At 41.3% G+C, this 12,263-nt stretch overlaps 1 protein-coding gene across 3 annotated transcripts in view; it reads left to right on the forward strand.

Annotated features, from left to right (window-relative positions):
• RRN3 (RRN3 homolog, RNA polymerase I transcription factor) overlaps positions 1–12,263 on the forward strand; it is a 36,516-nt gene that overhangs the window by 9,325 nt on the left and 14,928 nt on the right. For 2 of the 3 annotated variants that reach the window (XM_034939836.3, XM_063598393.1), the window contains exons 4-10: positions 816–905; positions 1,012–1,141; positions 1,577–1,636; positions 2,572–2,635; positions 3,696–3,765; positions 7,112–7,210; positions 10,561–10,653. In XM_034939836.3, the coding sequence (XP_034795727.1) occupies positions 816–905; positions 1,012–1,141; positions 1,577–1,636; positions 2,572–2,635; positions 3,696–3,765; positions 7,112–7,210; positions 10,561–10,653 (606 nt within the window). The remainder of the gene's footprint in view (positions 1–815; positions 906–1,011; positions 1,142–1,576; positions 1,637–2,571; positions 2,636–3,695; positions 3,766–7,111; positions 7,211–10,560; positions 10,654–12,263) is intronic. The other variant, XM_063598392.1, reaches the window with a different exon arrangement.

A 12,263-nucleotide genomic window follows, 5' to 3' on the forward strand; every position in this document is an offset into this window, starting at 1 on the left:
TGGCATATGGTGTATTCTCACTAAATGATAACTCCATATGAATATCCCTGTAGGTATGACCTTGTGTTGCTTTTATTTATATGTCTAAGCCTTCCACAAATTAGGGGCTTTTTCTTAATGTTTTTTTTCCTGTGCAGTATATATGCATGAATATAATTAATATAGTAATATTTTACATAATTGACACTGTATTTTATACATTGCGTTTCAAATTTAGCAGTTCTTCTCATGTCACTAACAATTACTATGAACAGTAATTTGATTGCCCGAAAAATATTTCATGGAGGAATGGGGCTATCATTTATACAGAACAATCACATCATAATATATTTAAACTCAGCCACAGGTTTGGTTTAGAAAAGTTATGTTTATTCATGACCCCAATTGATCAGCCTCGACTGAGTTTTATCAGCATGCTTCCTGGTCAGCTTGAATATAGAGGAAATAGAGGTAGCTATTGTTCCTTTGTGATCTTCTAATATTTCAGTCTGCTAGAATGCTGCAGTTTTTAAAAGTCCCAGGTGTCAACATTTGAGGTGATTTCGCTTTTTCAGGGCAAACAAAAGTGATCAGGCTGAAGTATTGCATTTAAGTCTTTCTCCTGTGTATTAGAGTTACTAGATTACTTTCTTAAAACAGTTAAGTAATTTATTGTGACATCTTTTTCTGTTTTAATACCCAGTTTTGAGTTCCTTCCAAGTTTGTGACCTTTTCCCCCCACCTATTCTTGATAAATGATTGATAATAAGGTAGCTGTAAATTTCTGTTATCTTAGAGGATTTGTGATTTTGAAAGTACTCTTTGTTTAACTTAAGGATGACCAGATCATCAACTGGCTGCTAGAATTCCGTTCTTCTATCATGTACTTGACAAAAGACTTTGAGCAACTTATCAGTATTATATTGGTAAGTTCACCATTTATTTTACTGTAAAGTATGTAATTCAGAACTTTGGTAATAGTATATGTTATATTAATAACATGCTGCTTTTATCTTTCTTCCCCCACTCTAGAGATTGCCTTGGTTGAATAGAAGTCAAACAGTCGTGGAAGAGTATTTGGCTTTTCTTGGTAATCTTGTATCAGCACAGACTGTTTTCCTCAGACCGTGTCTCAGCATGATTGCTTCCCATTTTGTGCCTCGTAAGTCATTGCCTGGAATTTTCTTTTCTTTTCTTTTTAATACTTCTTTATTAAAATACCACCTTCCCCTTATATATGAGAGACTGCTACCATGGAAGATTCCAGATGCATATTGGCACCAGGTCTGGTAGACATATATTCCCCGTAATGACCCCTATGGAGGTGTCTAGATTCATTTGTTGCTGTGAGTTTTATGAATTTATTTGCTTTATTGAACTCCTGGTGAAATCTAGGAATTTTTAGCCATTTAAAAACTATAAAGTTGCTTTATTTTATTTCAGATTGTGCGTTTAATTAATCATTGGGCTAACTTTGGATTATGGAAAAATAACTTTTTTTATAGCTGTTCATTGTCTAGGTCAGTAACTTTTTTTGTATAGCCATTCATTGTCTAGATCAATGACAGAATAACATATTTTCTTTTTCCCTCAAAAGCCCGAGTGATCATTAAGGAAGGCGATGTAGATGTTTCAGATTCTGATGATGAAGATGATAGTAAGTATAAAAAGGTTTAAAGCCTGGGCACAGTAGCTTACACCCATAATCCCAGCACTTTGGTTAGCCAAGACGGGAGGATCACTTGAGGCCAAGAGTTTGAGACCAGCCTGGGCAACATAGTGAGCCCTTGTCTCTGCAAAAAAACATTTTTTTTCAAATATTTTCTTAAAAAAGGCTTAAAGTAGAACTAGGCAGGGTAGTGTGTGTCTTTAGTCACAGCTACCTGGGAGGCTTAAGTGGGTGGATTGCTTGAGCCCAGGAGTTCAAGCCCTGCCTGGTGGCAAGACACTGTCTTCTTTAAAAAAAAAAAAGTAAAGCACAGAATACCTGGCACCTATTCTAATAAGTAGACTGCAACAAATGACAACCTTTGATGCAATCTTTTTGTTATATTTACCATTGATATGCAGTCAGTTGTCCTGAATGCATTATTTATATAATTAGTCCATTTAATTTTCGTTGATGCTGGTGGAGAAAAATCTTGAAATTATTATTTCTCTGATAAATTATTCCGTTTTGGTTAGCATGTGTTTTTAGCTTCAAGTATGTCACTTTTTGTTTGTTTGTTTTTTGAGACAGAGTCTCGCTCTGTTGCCCAGGCTGGAGTATAGTGGTGTGATCTCGGTTCGCTGCAGCCTTCACCTCCCAGGTTCAAGTGGTTCTCCTGCTTCAGCCTCCTGAGTAGATGGGACTACAGGCATTTGCCACCATGCCTGGCTAATTTTTGTATTTTTAGTAGAGATAGGGTTTCACCATATTGGTCAGGCTGGTCTCGAACTCCTGACCTCAGGTGATCCACCCACCTCAGCCTCCCAAAGTGCTGGGATTACAGGCGTGAGCCACTGTGCCCAGCCAGCATTTATTTTTAGCTTCAAGCGTGTCACCCTTCAGTTTTGTTTTGATGCTCATACTCTGAACTTTTCTCCTTTCAGATCTTCCTGCAAATTTTGACACATGTCACAGAGCCTTGCAAATAATAGCAAGATATGTACCATCGTGAGTATACTTTTCCTTATTTTGAATGTTTAATTCTCAAGAAAATTGTAATCAATAAGTAAAAATTATAAAATGTTAATAGTATTAAAGCTTGAGTCTTACATTGCATTTTTTTTTTTTTAATCCACTTGAGGAAACATTACATTCTACAAAAAGTGGCATTTCCATTTTCTATTTATTCTCTTTAATTGTTTTTCAAAGTTTGTATGCAGATTCTCCCCCAATTTTGTATGGTGGTTGGAATTTTGCTTTTATCTTCAACAGATATGCTATCCAAAATTTTTCAGTGAGAAACCCCTGGGTGTGTTTGTGTCATGCCATATGAATAAAAATTGCACTTCTAAGAAAAGCTTTTCATGTTTGTGGGTTTCTTTTGGAGGGGTGGACTTCTAGTTCCCTCTGTCCGTTGATTATTTGTTAACTTAAAAAAATCCAACTTGATGATTTTTTCTTCTTTTAAAAATAATATACATGTGTAGTGGGAAATGTCAGCAAAAGTGCTGTTATGTTTCTGTGGGAGAGAAGCTCCCTCTTTGATTTGCTGTTGATATCAGAGTTAACAGAACCTTATTTTCTCTAAGTCGTTATAGATTTTCTCAGAAGCTATACATTGTAAGTTCCAGTTCTGGCCGGGCGTGGTGGCTCACGCCTGTAATCCCAGCACTTTGGGAGGCTGAGGCGGGCGGATCACCTGAGGTCGGGAGTTCGAGACCAGCCTGACCAACACGGAGAAACCCCGTCTCTACTAAAAATACAAAATTAGCTGGGCCTGGTGGCGCATGCCTGTAATCCCAGCTGTTTGGGAGGTTGAGGCAGGAGAATCGCTTGAACCTGGGAGGCGGAGGTTGCAGTGAGCCGAGATTGCGCCACTGCACTCCAGCCTGGGCAACAAGAGCGAAACTCCATCTCAAAAAACAAAAAAAGTTCCAGTTCTTTGAGGTAGGGGTTCCTGTTTGCCTCCTATGTCTATCGATATTTGCTTTTAGAATGGTAGTTTTCCTTTTTATTCCTTTTCTAGAAAGTAAAGTTAACATGGATTGATTTAATTTTTTAAAAATAGGACACCGTGGTTTCTCATGCCAATACTGGTGGAAAAATTTCCATTTGTTCGAAAATCAGAGAGAACACTGGTAAGAAATCTTTTCATTGAGAACATCATGGAAAAGTTGTTTGTATGATTTCATTTTAGATGATATTAGGTCTTTTTCTTTCTTTTTCTGTCTTTATTTTTATTTTTCTTTTTTGAGACCGAGTCTCACTCTGTCGCCCAAGCTGGAGTGCAATGGCGTCATCTTGGCTCACTGCAACCTCTGCCTCTCGGGTTCAAGCAATTCTCCTGCCTCAGCCTCCCCATTAGCTGGGACTGCAGGCGCCTACCACCATGCCCAGCTAATTTTTGTATTTTTAGTAGAGACAAGGTTTCACCATATTGGCCACACTGGTATCGAACGCCTGACCTTGTGATCTGCCTGCCTCGGCCTCCCAAAGTGCTGGGATTAGTGAACCACTGTGCCCAGCTGATGTTAGGTCTTTTTCTTAAAGGTTACTTTGTCTTCTAGACTTTAAACTGATGTCTAAGAATTTGACTCAGATTCCTTTCTTATAAAGCAGCTATTGGGGATTCCCAGTGCCTTTTTCTGTTATTACTATGTGCAAGTCAAGGTCTGAGTTTATTTCAGGAATATCTGTAGTGGCTTTATGCTCATATGGACAAGAATTACTAGAAGATAATAGTTCATGTATTACTAATTGTGAACATGCCTTATTTTAACCTGAAAACAAAGCCTTCCATAGAAGAATTCTGCTTAAGTTTTTGTACAATGTTCAGATCATCTGTGCAGTTTTTAATAATTAATAGTGGTTGCCTTAGTAGAAAACCGAATCTAGTAGCATACAAAAAGAATTATGTACCATGACCAAGTGCGACTGATGTTAAGAATGCAAGATTGATTTTTTTTTTTTTTTTCGGGGGTGGGGGGGACAGTCTCCGTCTGTCACCCAGGCTGGAGTGCAGTGGCACCATCTGAGCTCGCTGCAGCCTCTGCCTCCAGGGTTCAAGTGACTCTCCCACCTCAGCCTCCCGAGTAGGTGGGACTATAGACATGGGGCACCACACCCCGCTAATTTTTGTGTTTTTGGTAGAGATGGGATTTTGCCACGTTGGCCAGACTGGTCTTGAACTCCTGACCTCAAGCGATCTACCCGTCTCCACCTTGCAAAGTGTTGGGATTAGAGGCGTGAACCACCGTGACCGGCCGAGATTGAGTTAGTACCTGAAAATGAATTAATAAAATATTTTGTAGCAATAGAACAAAGGACAAAAACCACATAATCATCTCAGTAGATGCAGAAGTGTGTGACAAACACCAATATCCTTTTATGAGAAAAACAGAAGGAAATTTTCTCAACCTGATAAAGGGCATCTGAAAAACCCACAGCTAACATCATATTCATTGGTGAAAGACCAAAAGTTTTTTCCTAAGACAAAGAACAAAACAAGGATGTCCATTCTTGCTGCTTGTCTAGCCAAGGCAGTTAGGCAAGAAAAAGAATTAAAAGCATCCAGATGGAAAGGAAGGCGTAAACTCTCTTTTGCAAGGTGATTTTATATGTCATTCTAAGGAGTTTACACACACACAAGAAATTTTAGAGATAATAAATGAGTTCAGCATGGTTACGGGACAGAAGACTAACATACACTAACCAGTTGTTCAAGACAATTGAATAGGGGAGAATAGTCATTTCAACAAATGCTGCTGGCAGAAGTGGATATGAACATGCAAAAGAATGAAGCATATGGATATCCATATACAAAAATGAACTCAATAAAAGCCCTACATGAAGAGTAAAAACTGTAAAACTCTGAGAAGAAAACGAGTACATTTTCATGATGTTGGATTAGGCAGTAATTTCCAGATTTGATGCCTAAGCACAAGCAACCAAAGAAAAAATGCATCAGTTGTACTTCAAAATTAAACGTTGTTATGCTTCATAGGACGTCTTCAAGAAGATGAAAAGAATCCCCAAATAATGGGACGAAATATTTCTAAATTTTATGTCTGGTAATGGACTTGTATATGTAAAGAACTCTTATAATTGAATAATAAAAGGGCAAATAGCCCAACTGAAGTGGGCAAAGGATCTGAATAGGCATTTCTGCAAAAAAAGCACATGAAAAGAAGCTCAACATCATTAGCCATCAGGGAAATGATTTCACTTCATGCCCACAAGGATGGCTATAATCAGAACGAGAAGACAGTAACAAGTGTTAACAAGGATATGGAGAAATGGGAACGTTGGAACTGTCATATGTTGCTGTAAGAATGTAAAATGGTGCAGCCATTTTGGAAAATAGCCTGGCATTTCTTCAAGGTTAAATGTAGAATTAACATGTGACTCAGCAGTTCCATTTCTGGGTTTATACCCAAGATAAATGAAAATATATGTCCACAGAAAAACTTGTACATGGATGGTCATAGCTGCATCATCCATAATAGCCTCAAGTAGAAGCAACTCAAATGTCTGTCAACTGATGAACAGACAAAACATGGTACAATGGAATATTACTCAGCAATGAAAAGGAATGCTTTATATGTTACAACATGATTGGACCCTAAAAACATGCCAAAAGACTGTGTATTATATGACTCCATTGATATGAAAGGAATGGTTTACATGTTACAACATGATTGAACCCTAAAAACATGTATTATATGACTCCATTTATATGAAATGTCTCAAAGAGGTAGATTCAAAGAAAGACTAGTGGTTGCCAAGGTCTTCATTTTTTAGGGGTGCACTAATGGATGTAGGATTTCTTTTTAGAGTGATTAAAATGTTACAAAATTGCTGGCTGGGCGCAGTGGCTTATGCCCATAATTACAGCACTTCGGGAGGCTGAAGTGGGAAGATCCAGGAGTTGAAGACCAGCCTGGGCAACATAGTGAGAAAATGTCTCTCTAAAAGGAAAAATTAACCTCATGTGGTGGTGTGCACCTGTAGTTCTAGCTACTAGGGAGGCTGAGGAGGAAGGATTGCTTATCCCGGGAATTCAGGGTTGCAGTGAGCTATGATTGCACCACTGTACCCCATCCTGAGAGAGAGAGCAAGACCCTGTCTCTAAAAGAAAAATAAATGTTCTGAAATTGATTATGTTGATGGTCACATAACTGAATATATTAAAAACTTAAATTGTATACTTTAAGTTGGTGATTGTATGATATATGAGTTTTATCAATACAGCTACTTAAAAACCTATAGTTATGCAAATTAAAAATTTCATTTACTGGGAATAATTGAAATGATTATACCGAACATAATACATGTAGAAACAGTATAGTTTTTGTATTGCTGGATAGTCTGTTTTTTTCTTTTTAAATATTTGAAACTAAAGGTCATGTAATTGATGTTTTGCTTACATAACTGTGAAACATTTATTCTCTGTTGAAATGTTTTATCTTACGTTTTCTCCTTTAGGAATGTTACGTTCATAACTTACTAAGGATTAGTGTATATTTTCCAACCTTGAGGCATGAAATTCTGGAGCTTATTATTGAAAAACTACTCAAGTTGGATGTAAGTATTGAGTAACCTATTTTTATTTTCATTTACTGACTTGAATTTGTTATAATCACAGTATGTGGAAACAATAGTCAGTGATAGAAAAGAATCCACTTGGCCAGGCGTGGTGACTCACGCCTGTATTCCCAGCACTTTGGGAAGCTGAGGCAGGCAGATCACCTGAGGTCAGGAGTTCGAGACCAGCCTGGCCAACATGGCGAAACCCCGTCTCTATAAAAATACAAATAAAAAATCAGCCAGGCATGATGGTGGGTGCCTGTAATCCCAGCTACTCAGGAGGCTGAGGTGGGAGAATTGCTTGAATCCGGGAGGCGGATCTTGCAGCGAGCCGAGATCATGCCACTGTACTCCAGCCTGGGCGACAGAGCGAGACTCCGTCTCAAAAAAAAGAAAAGAAAAGAAACGAAACCACTAGCACCATTCTTTGCTTCCTTTCTTTGAATGTGTCTTGAACTCCATCTGTGCATGTGCTGGGAGTTGTAGACAATTCCTTCTCATGATTGGAGAACAAGGCGTTAAATACATAGTTATCCAAATGTAAAAGTATGGTTGTGGAAAATGCTATGAATGAAACATACATTATGAGTTAGAGAACCTGATAGAATCACAGTGGGGTCAGGAAGGGATTCCTACGGAAGTGATTTTTCCTGTTTGGCCTTTCTTAAGGGCAGATTATAATTATAAACAGTTAAAACTTTGTTTAAGGAGGCCTGCACTAAGGTGCAGTGGGAATGAAAGGAAGTAGTAGATTCTAGTGACATTGTGAGGAAAGGTGAACTGGTCCTTGAGACTGGTTTGGAGGAGGGGAGGCAGACAGTAAGGGAAAGGAGTCCTTCAACGGTTGCTCCCTGTGGAATCGAATCTTGGTGTTGCCATTAATGGTAGTTAGAAATATGAAGAGGAGGCCTGGCGTGGTGGCTCACGCATGTAATCCCAGCACTTTGGGAGGCCGAGGCGGGCGGATCACGAGGTCAGGAGATCGAGACCATCCTGGCTAACATGGTGAAACTCTGTCTCACTAAAAATACAAAAAATTGGCCGGGTATGGTGGCTGACACCTATAGTCCCAGCTACTCGGGAGGCTGAGGCAGGAGAATGGTATGAATCCGGGAGGTGGAGCTTGCAGTGAGCTGACATTGCGCCACTCCGCTCCAGCCTGGGTGACAGAGCAAGACTCTGTCTCAAAAAAAAAAAAATATGAAGAGGAGGCAGTTGGAAGAGTAGTTCCATGTTGGCCAGGTTCAGTTGCTGGTGGGCAGCCTACCAGAGAATACTCACAGGCAGTCGTGGTTGTAGATGGGGACCTGAGCATAAACCTTTGGAAAGATGCAGTTTAGGACAGGGGAGGAGAAGGGTGATCAGAAGTATGGGGAAAACCAAGAGTCTGGATGCTCAGGAAGGATCCGCCGGAAGGAGGAGTTTGGTCAGCAGCATCAGATACTGCTGTCATTTTTTAGAAAGATGAAAAGAGCAACAGTCCTTGGATTTAGTGGTTAGAAGGTAGTCTTTGTTGCTTTCTGGAGGACCATGTCAGTGAAGACGCAGAAACTGCATTTCGGGAGAGGATGTGGATGGTGGGGAAGCAGAATTGGGGCTGTTAGAGACCTTGGTGCAGGGTTGTGGTGGAAGGAGGGGATGGAGCAGGGCTAAGAGGCGTGGTTTAGGAGTGGGGAGACATGAGCAGGTTTGTGGACTGAGGAGATAGGAGCTTTGGTGGAGGAAAACATTGATGCTATAGGAAAGCAGGAAGATGGAACAAGGTCTCAGAAGAGCTGGAGCTTGGGCTCACTGGTGCAGTGCTCACTTGGAGTTGCACCTCTCTGGCCAACTGTATATGTACTCTTTATAGTCTTTCTCTGGTATATACTTAAGGAACATTTTAGAATGTTTACAAAGAAGGTCAAGCATAGATAATAAAAAATGGCATGGTTTGAGTGGTATGTTAAGATATTTGAATGGTGATATACCAAAATAAATATTGCATCATGCACATTTGGCTTGCAGTTCATCATTTTTCTGCTCAGTTGATTGATGATGTTTATTACACAATGTGTCTGTGAGTGTCTTGTGCATAGATACTGTATTAGTCCATTTTCACACTGCTGATAAAGACATAGCTGAGCCTGGGAAGAAAAAGAGATGTTTTTGTTTGTTTGTTTGAGATGGTGTCTCGCTCTCTTGCCCAGGCTGGAGTGCAGTGGTGCGATCTCGGCTCACTGCAACCTCCACCTCCGGGGTTCAAGCAGTTCTCCTGCCTCAGCCTCCTGATTAGCTGGGATTACAGGCACATGCCACCATGCCCGGCTAATTTTTTGTATTTTTAGTAGAGATGGGGTTTCACCGTGTTAGCCAGGATGGTCTCAATCTCCTGACCTCATGATCCGTCCACCTCGGCCTCCCAAAGTGCTGGGATTACAGGCGTGAGCCACTGCACCTGGCCAAAAAAGAGGTTTAATTGGACTTACAGTTCCACATGGCTGGGGAGGCCTCAGAATCATGGCGGGAGGTGAAAGGCACTTCTTACATGGTGGCGGCAAGAGAAAATGAGGAAGATGTAAAAGTGGAAACCCCTAATAAAACCATCAGATCTCGTGAGACTTATTCACTATCACGAGAACAGTATGGGGGAAACCTACCCTATGATTCAAATTATCTCCCACCAGTCCCCCCCCAGCAACATGTGTGACTTACAGGAGTACGATTCAAGATGAGATTTGGGGCCAGGCGCGGTGGCTCATGCCTGTAATTCCAGCACTTTGGGAAGCTGAGGCCGGTGGATCACCTGAGGTCAGGAGTTCGAGACCAGCCTGACTAACATGGAGTAACCCCATCTCTACTAAAAATACAAAATTAGCTGGGCACAGTGGCACATGCCTGTAATCCCAGCTACTCAGGAGGCTGAGGCAGGAGAATCTCTTGAACCTGGGGGGCGGAGTTTGCGGTGAGCCGAGATCTTGCCATTGTATTCCAGCCTGGGCAACAAGAGCAAAACTCTGCCTCAAAAAAAAAAAAAATGAGATTTGAGTGGGGACACAGAGCCAGACCATATCAGAGCTAGAATAAATGTTGAATTTGTTGAGGCTGCCTGGCATAGAGCATCATGTGATAGTTGTCGATTTTATATAAGTATGTAGTAAAAGGGGCTTGGTTTATTATATTTAAATTCCTTCATGACCTAGGTCAGTTTACAGGCTTGCACCATAATTGTGTATTGTGTTGGGGTGTGATATAAGGCACTAATCTGGACACCTTGAACGTGTGTATATCCGATGAATTTCCATCCCAAAATAACATAGTTGTATTTTTTAAATCCTTTTATTCTTTTTTTTTTCCCTTTGTTGTAGGTGAATGCATCCCGGCAGGGTATTGAAGATGCTGAAGAAACAGCAACTCAAACTTGTGGTGGGACAGATTCCACGGAAGGATTGTTTAATATGGTTAGCAGTTTATTAATGAAAGTGGAGATGAAGTTTATCATAATCAAAGGGTGGAAACAGCTAGTGCTGTTCATCTTTGTTAAGGCTTTAGATTGAAAGAATTAAAATAGTTTAGCAAACTTGAAAATGATTCCTTATATGAGTAATTTGCTGCCATGTCATTTAGCACTTAGCATAATTGGTCTATTTCCAAGGCTTTGAATTTGGGTTTGGTGAAGTATGTTTCACTTTTGTTCTTGTAACTTTCAGTGTTTGTTTTTGTAAGCCAGATGCTGTCTGTGAGGGCGTGGTTAATAGAAAAGCATACCTGTTTAATTTCTGCATTTTACCACTTGTACACTTTATAGCATTACTTCTTTTGGGTGGTATCTGAAGTTGGGTTCAGTGGAAGGAGAGTCTGAGACAGGGATTCAGGTGCCCTTGGGACAGAGGGTGTCAGGGAGCAGAAGAGGGCAGGGGAGCTAAACGGGGGCCGGGTCTCACTTGGGAGGTTGCTATAGCCTGCTCCCACCAGGCATTCCGGGGCATGGATTGGTCTACAGAGTTTGCTCCCAGCTTGAGACCAAGGAGATGTCCTTTTCTGATGCCTTGTCAATCAGTCATTGGTTCTAAGAGTGCTGGAAAGAGTGCAAGGGTGGTCCTGGCTCCTTTCTGCTCAGGGCAGCTCTGGAGAAAGTAGGCAGCTGTGAGCTATTGGCCGCCAGTACTCACAGCAGTGGGGAGGTGGATATCCCGACCTGCAAAAGGGGGCCTGGCACCAAAAGCACCCACCATGGTGGGCACCAGGAGCAGAGGTAGGGGGCATCTGTGATTTTTGCATGGATAGGTCTCATTGGGTCTTCTCAATGAGAATCAGAAGCTGGTGCTGTGAGTCTTGGCTTTTATTTTAAATTTCACTGGTGGTTCTGATTCACATCCCTGAATGAGACCCCTGCCTGGAAAGGTGTCTGCATTTCTTTCTTTCTTTTCTTTCTTTTTTAATTTGAGACAGGGTCTCACTCTGTTGCCCAGGCTGGAGTGTGGCAGTGTGTGATCTTGGCCCACTCCAGCCTCGACCTCCTGGGCCCAAGTGATCTGCCCACCTCAGCCTCCCCGAGTAGCTGGGACTACAGTGTACCACCGCACCCAGCTACTTTTTTTCTATTTTTGTAGAGACAGCTCTCACTGTGTTGCCCAGGCTGGTCTCAAGTTCCTGAGCTCAAGTGATCCTCCTGCCTTGGCCTCCCAAAGTGTTGGTAATTATAGGCGTGAGCCACTGTGCATGGTCCATTTCTTTGTTTTAGTTTTTTTTTTTTTTTTTTGGTGGGGCACAGAGTCTTCCTCTGTTGCCCAGGCTGGAGCACACGAACTCGGCTCACTGTAGCCTCCTCCACCTCCCAGTTCAAGCTATTTTCCTGCCTCTGCCTCCTGAGTAACTGGAATTACAGGCGTGCACCACCATACCTGGCTAATTCTTGTATTTTTAGTAGAGACAGAGTTTTACCATGTTGGCCAGGCTGGTCTCAAACTCCTGACCTCAAGTGATCCCCCCACCTCTGCTTCCCAAAGTGCTGGGATTATAGATGTGAGCCGCTTTCCCCAGCCTCTTTGTTTTATCTTTTAAGGGAAAT

Source organism: Pan paniscus, chromosome 18 (assembly GCF_029289425.2).
Source record: "Pan paniscus chromosome 18, NHGRI_mPanPan1-v2.0_pri, whole genome shotgun sequence".
Lineage (NCBI taxonomy): Eukaryota > Metazoa > Chordata > Mammalia > Primates > Hominidae > Pan > Pan paniscus.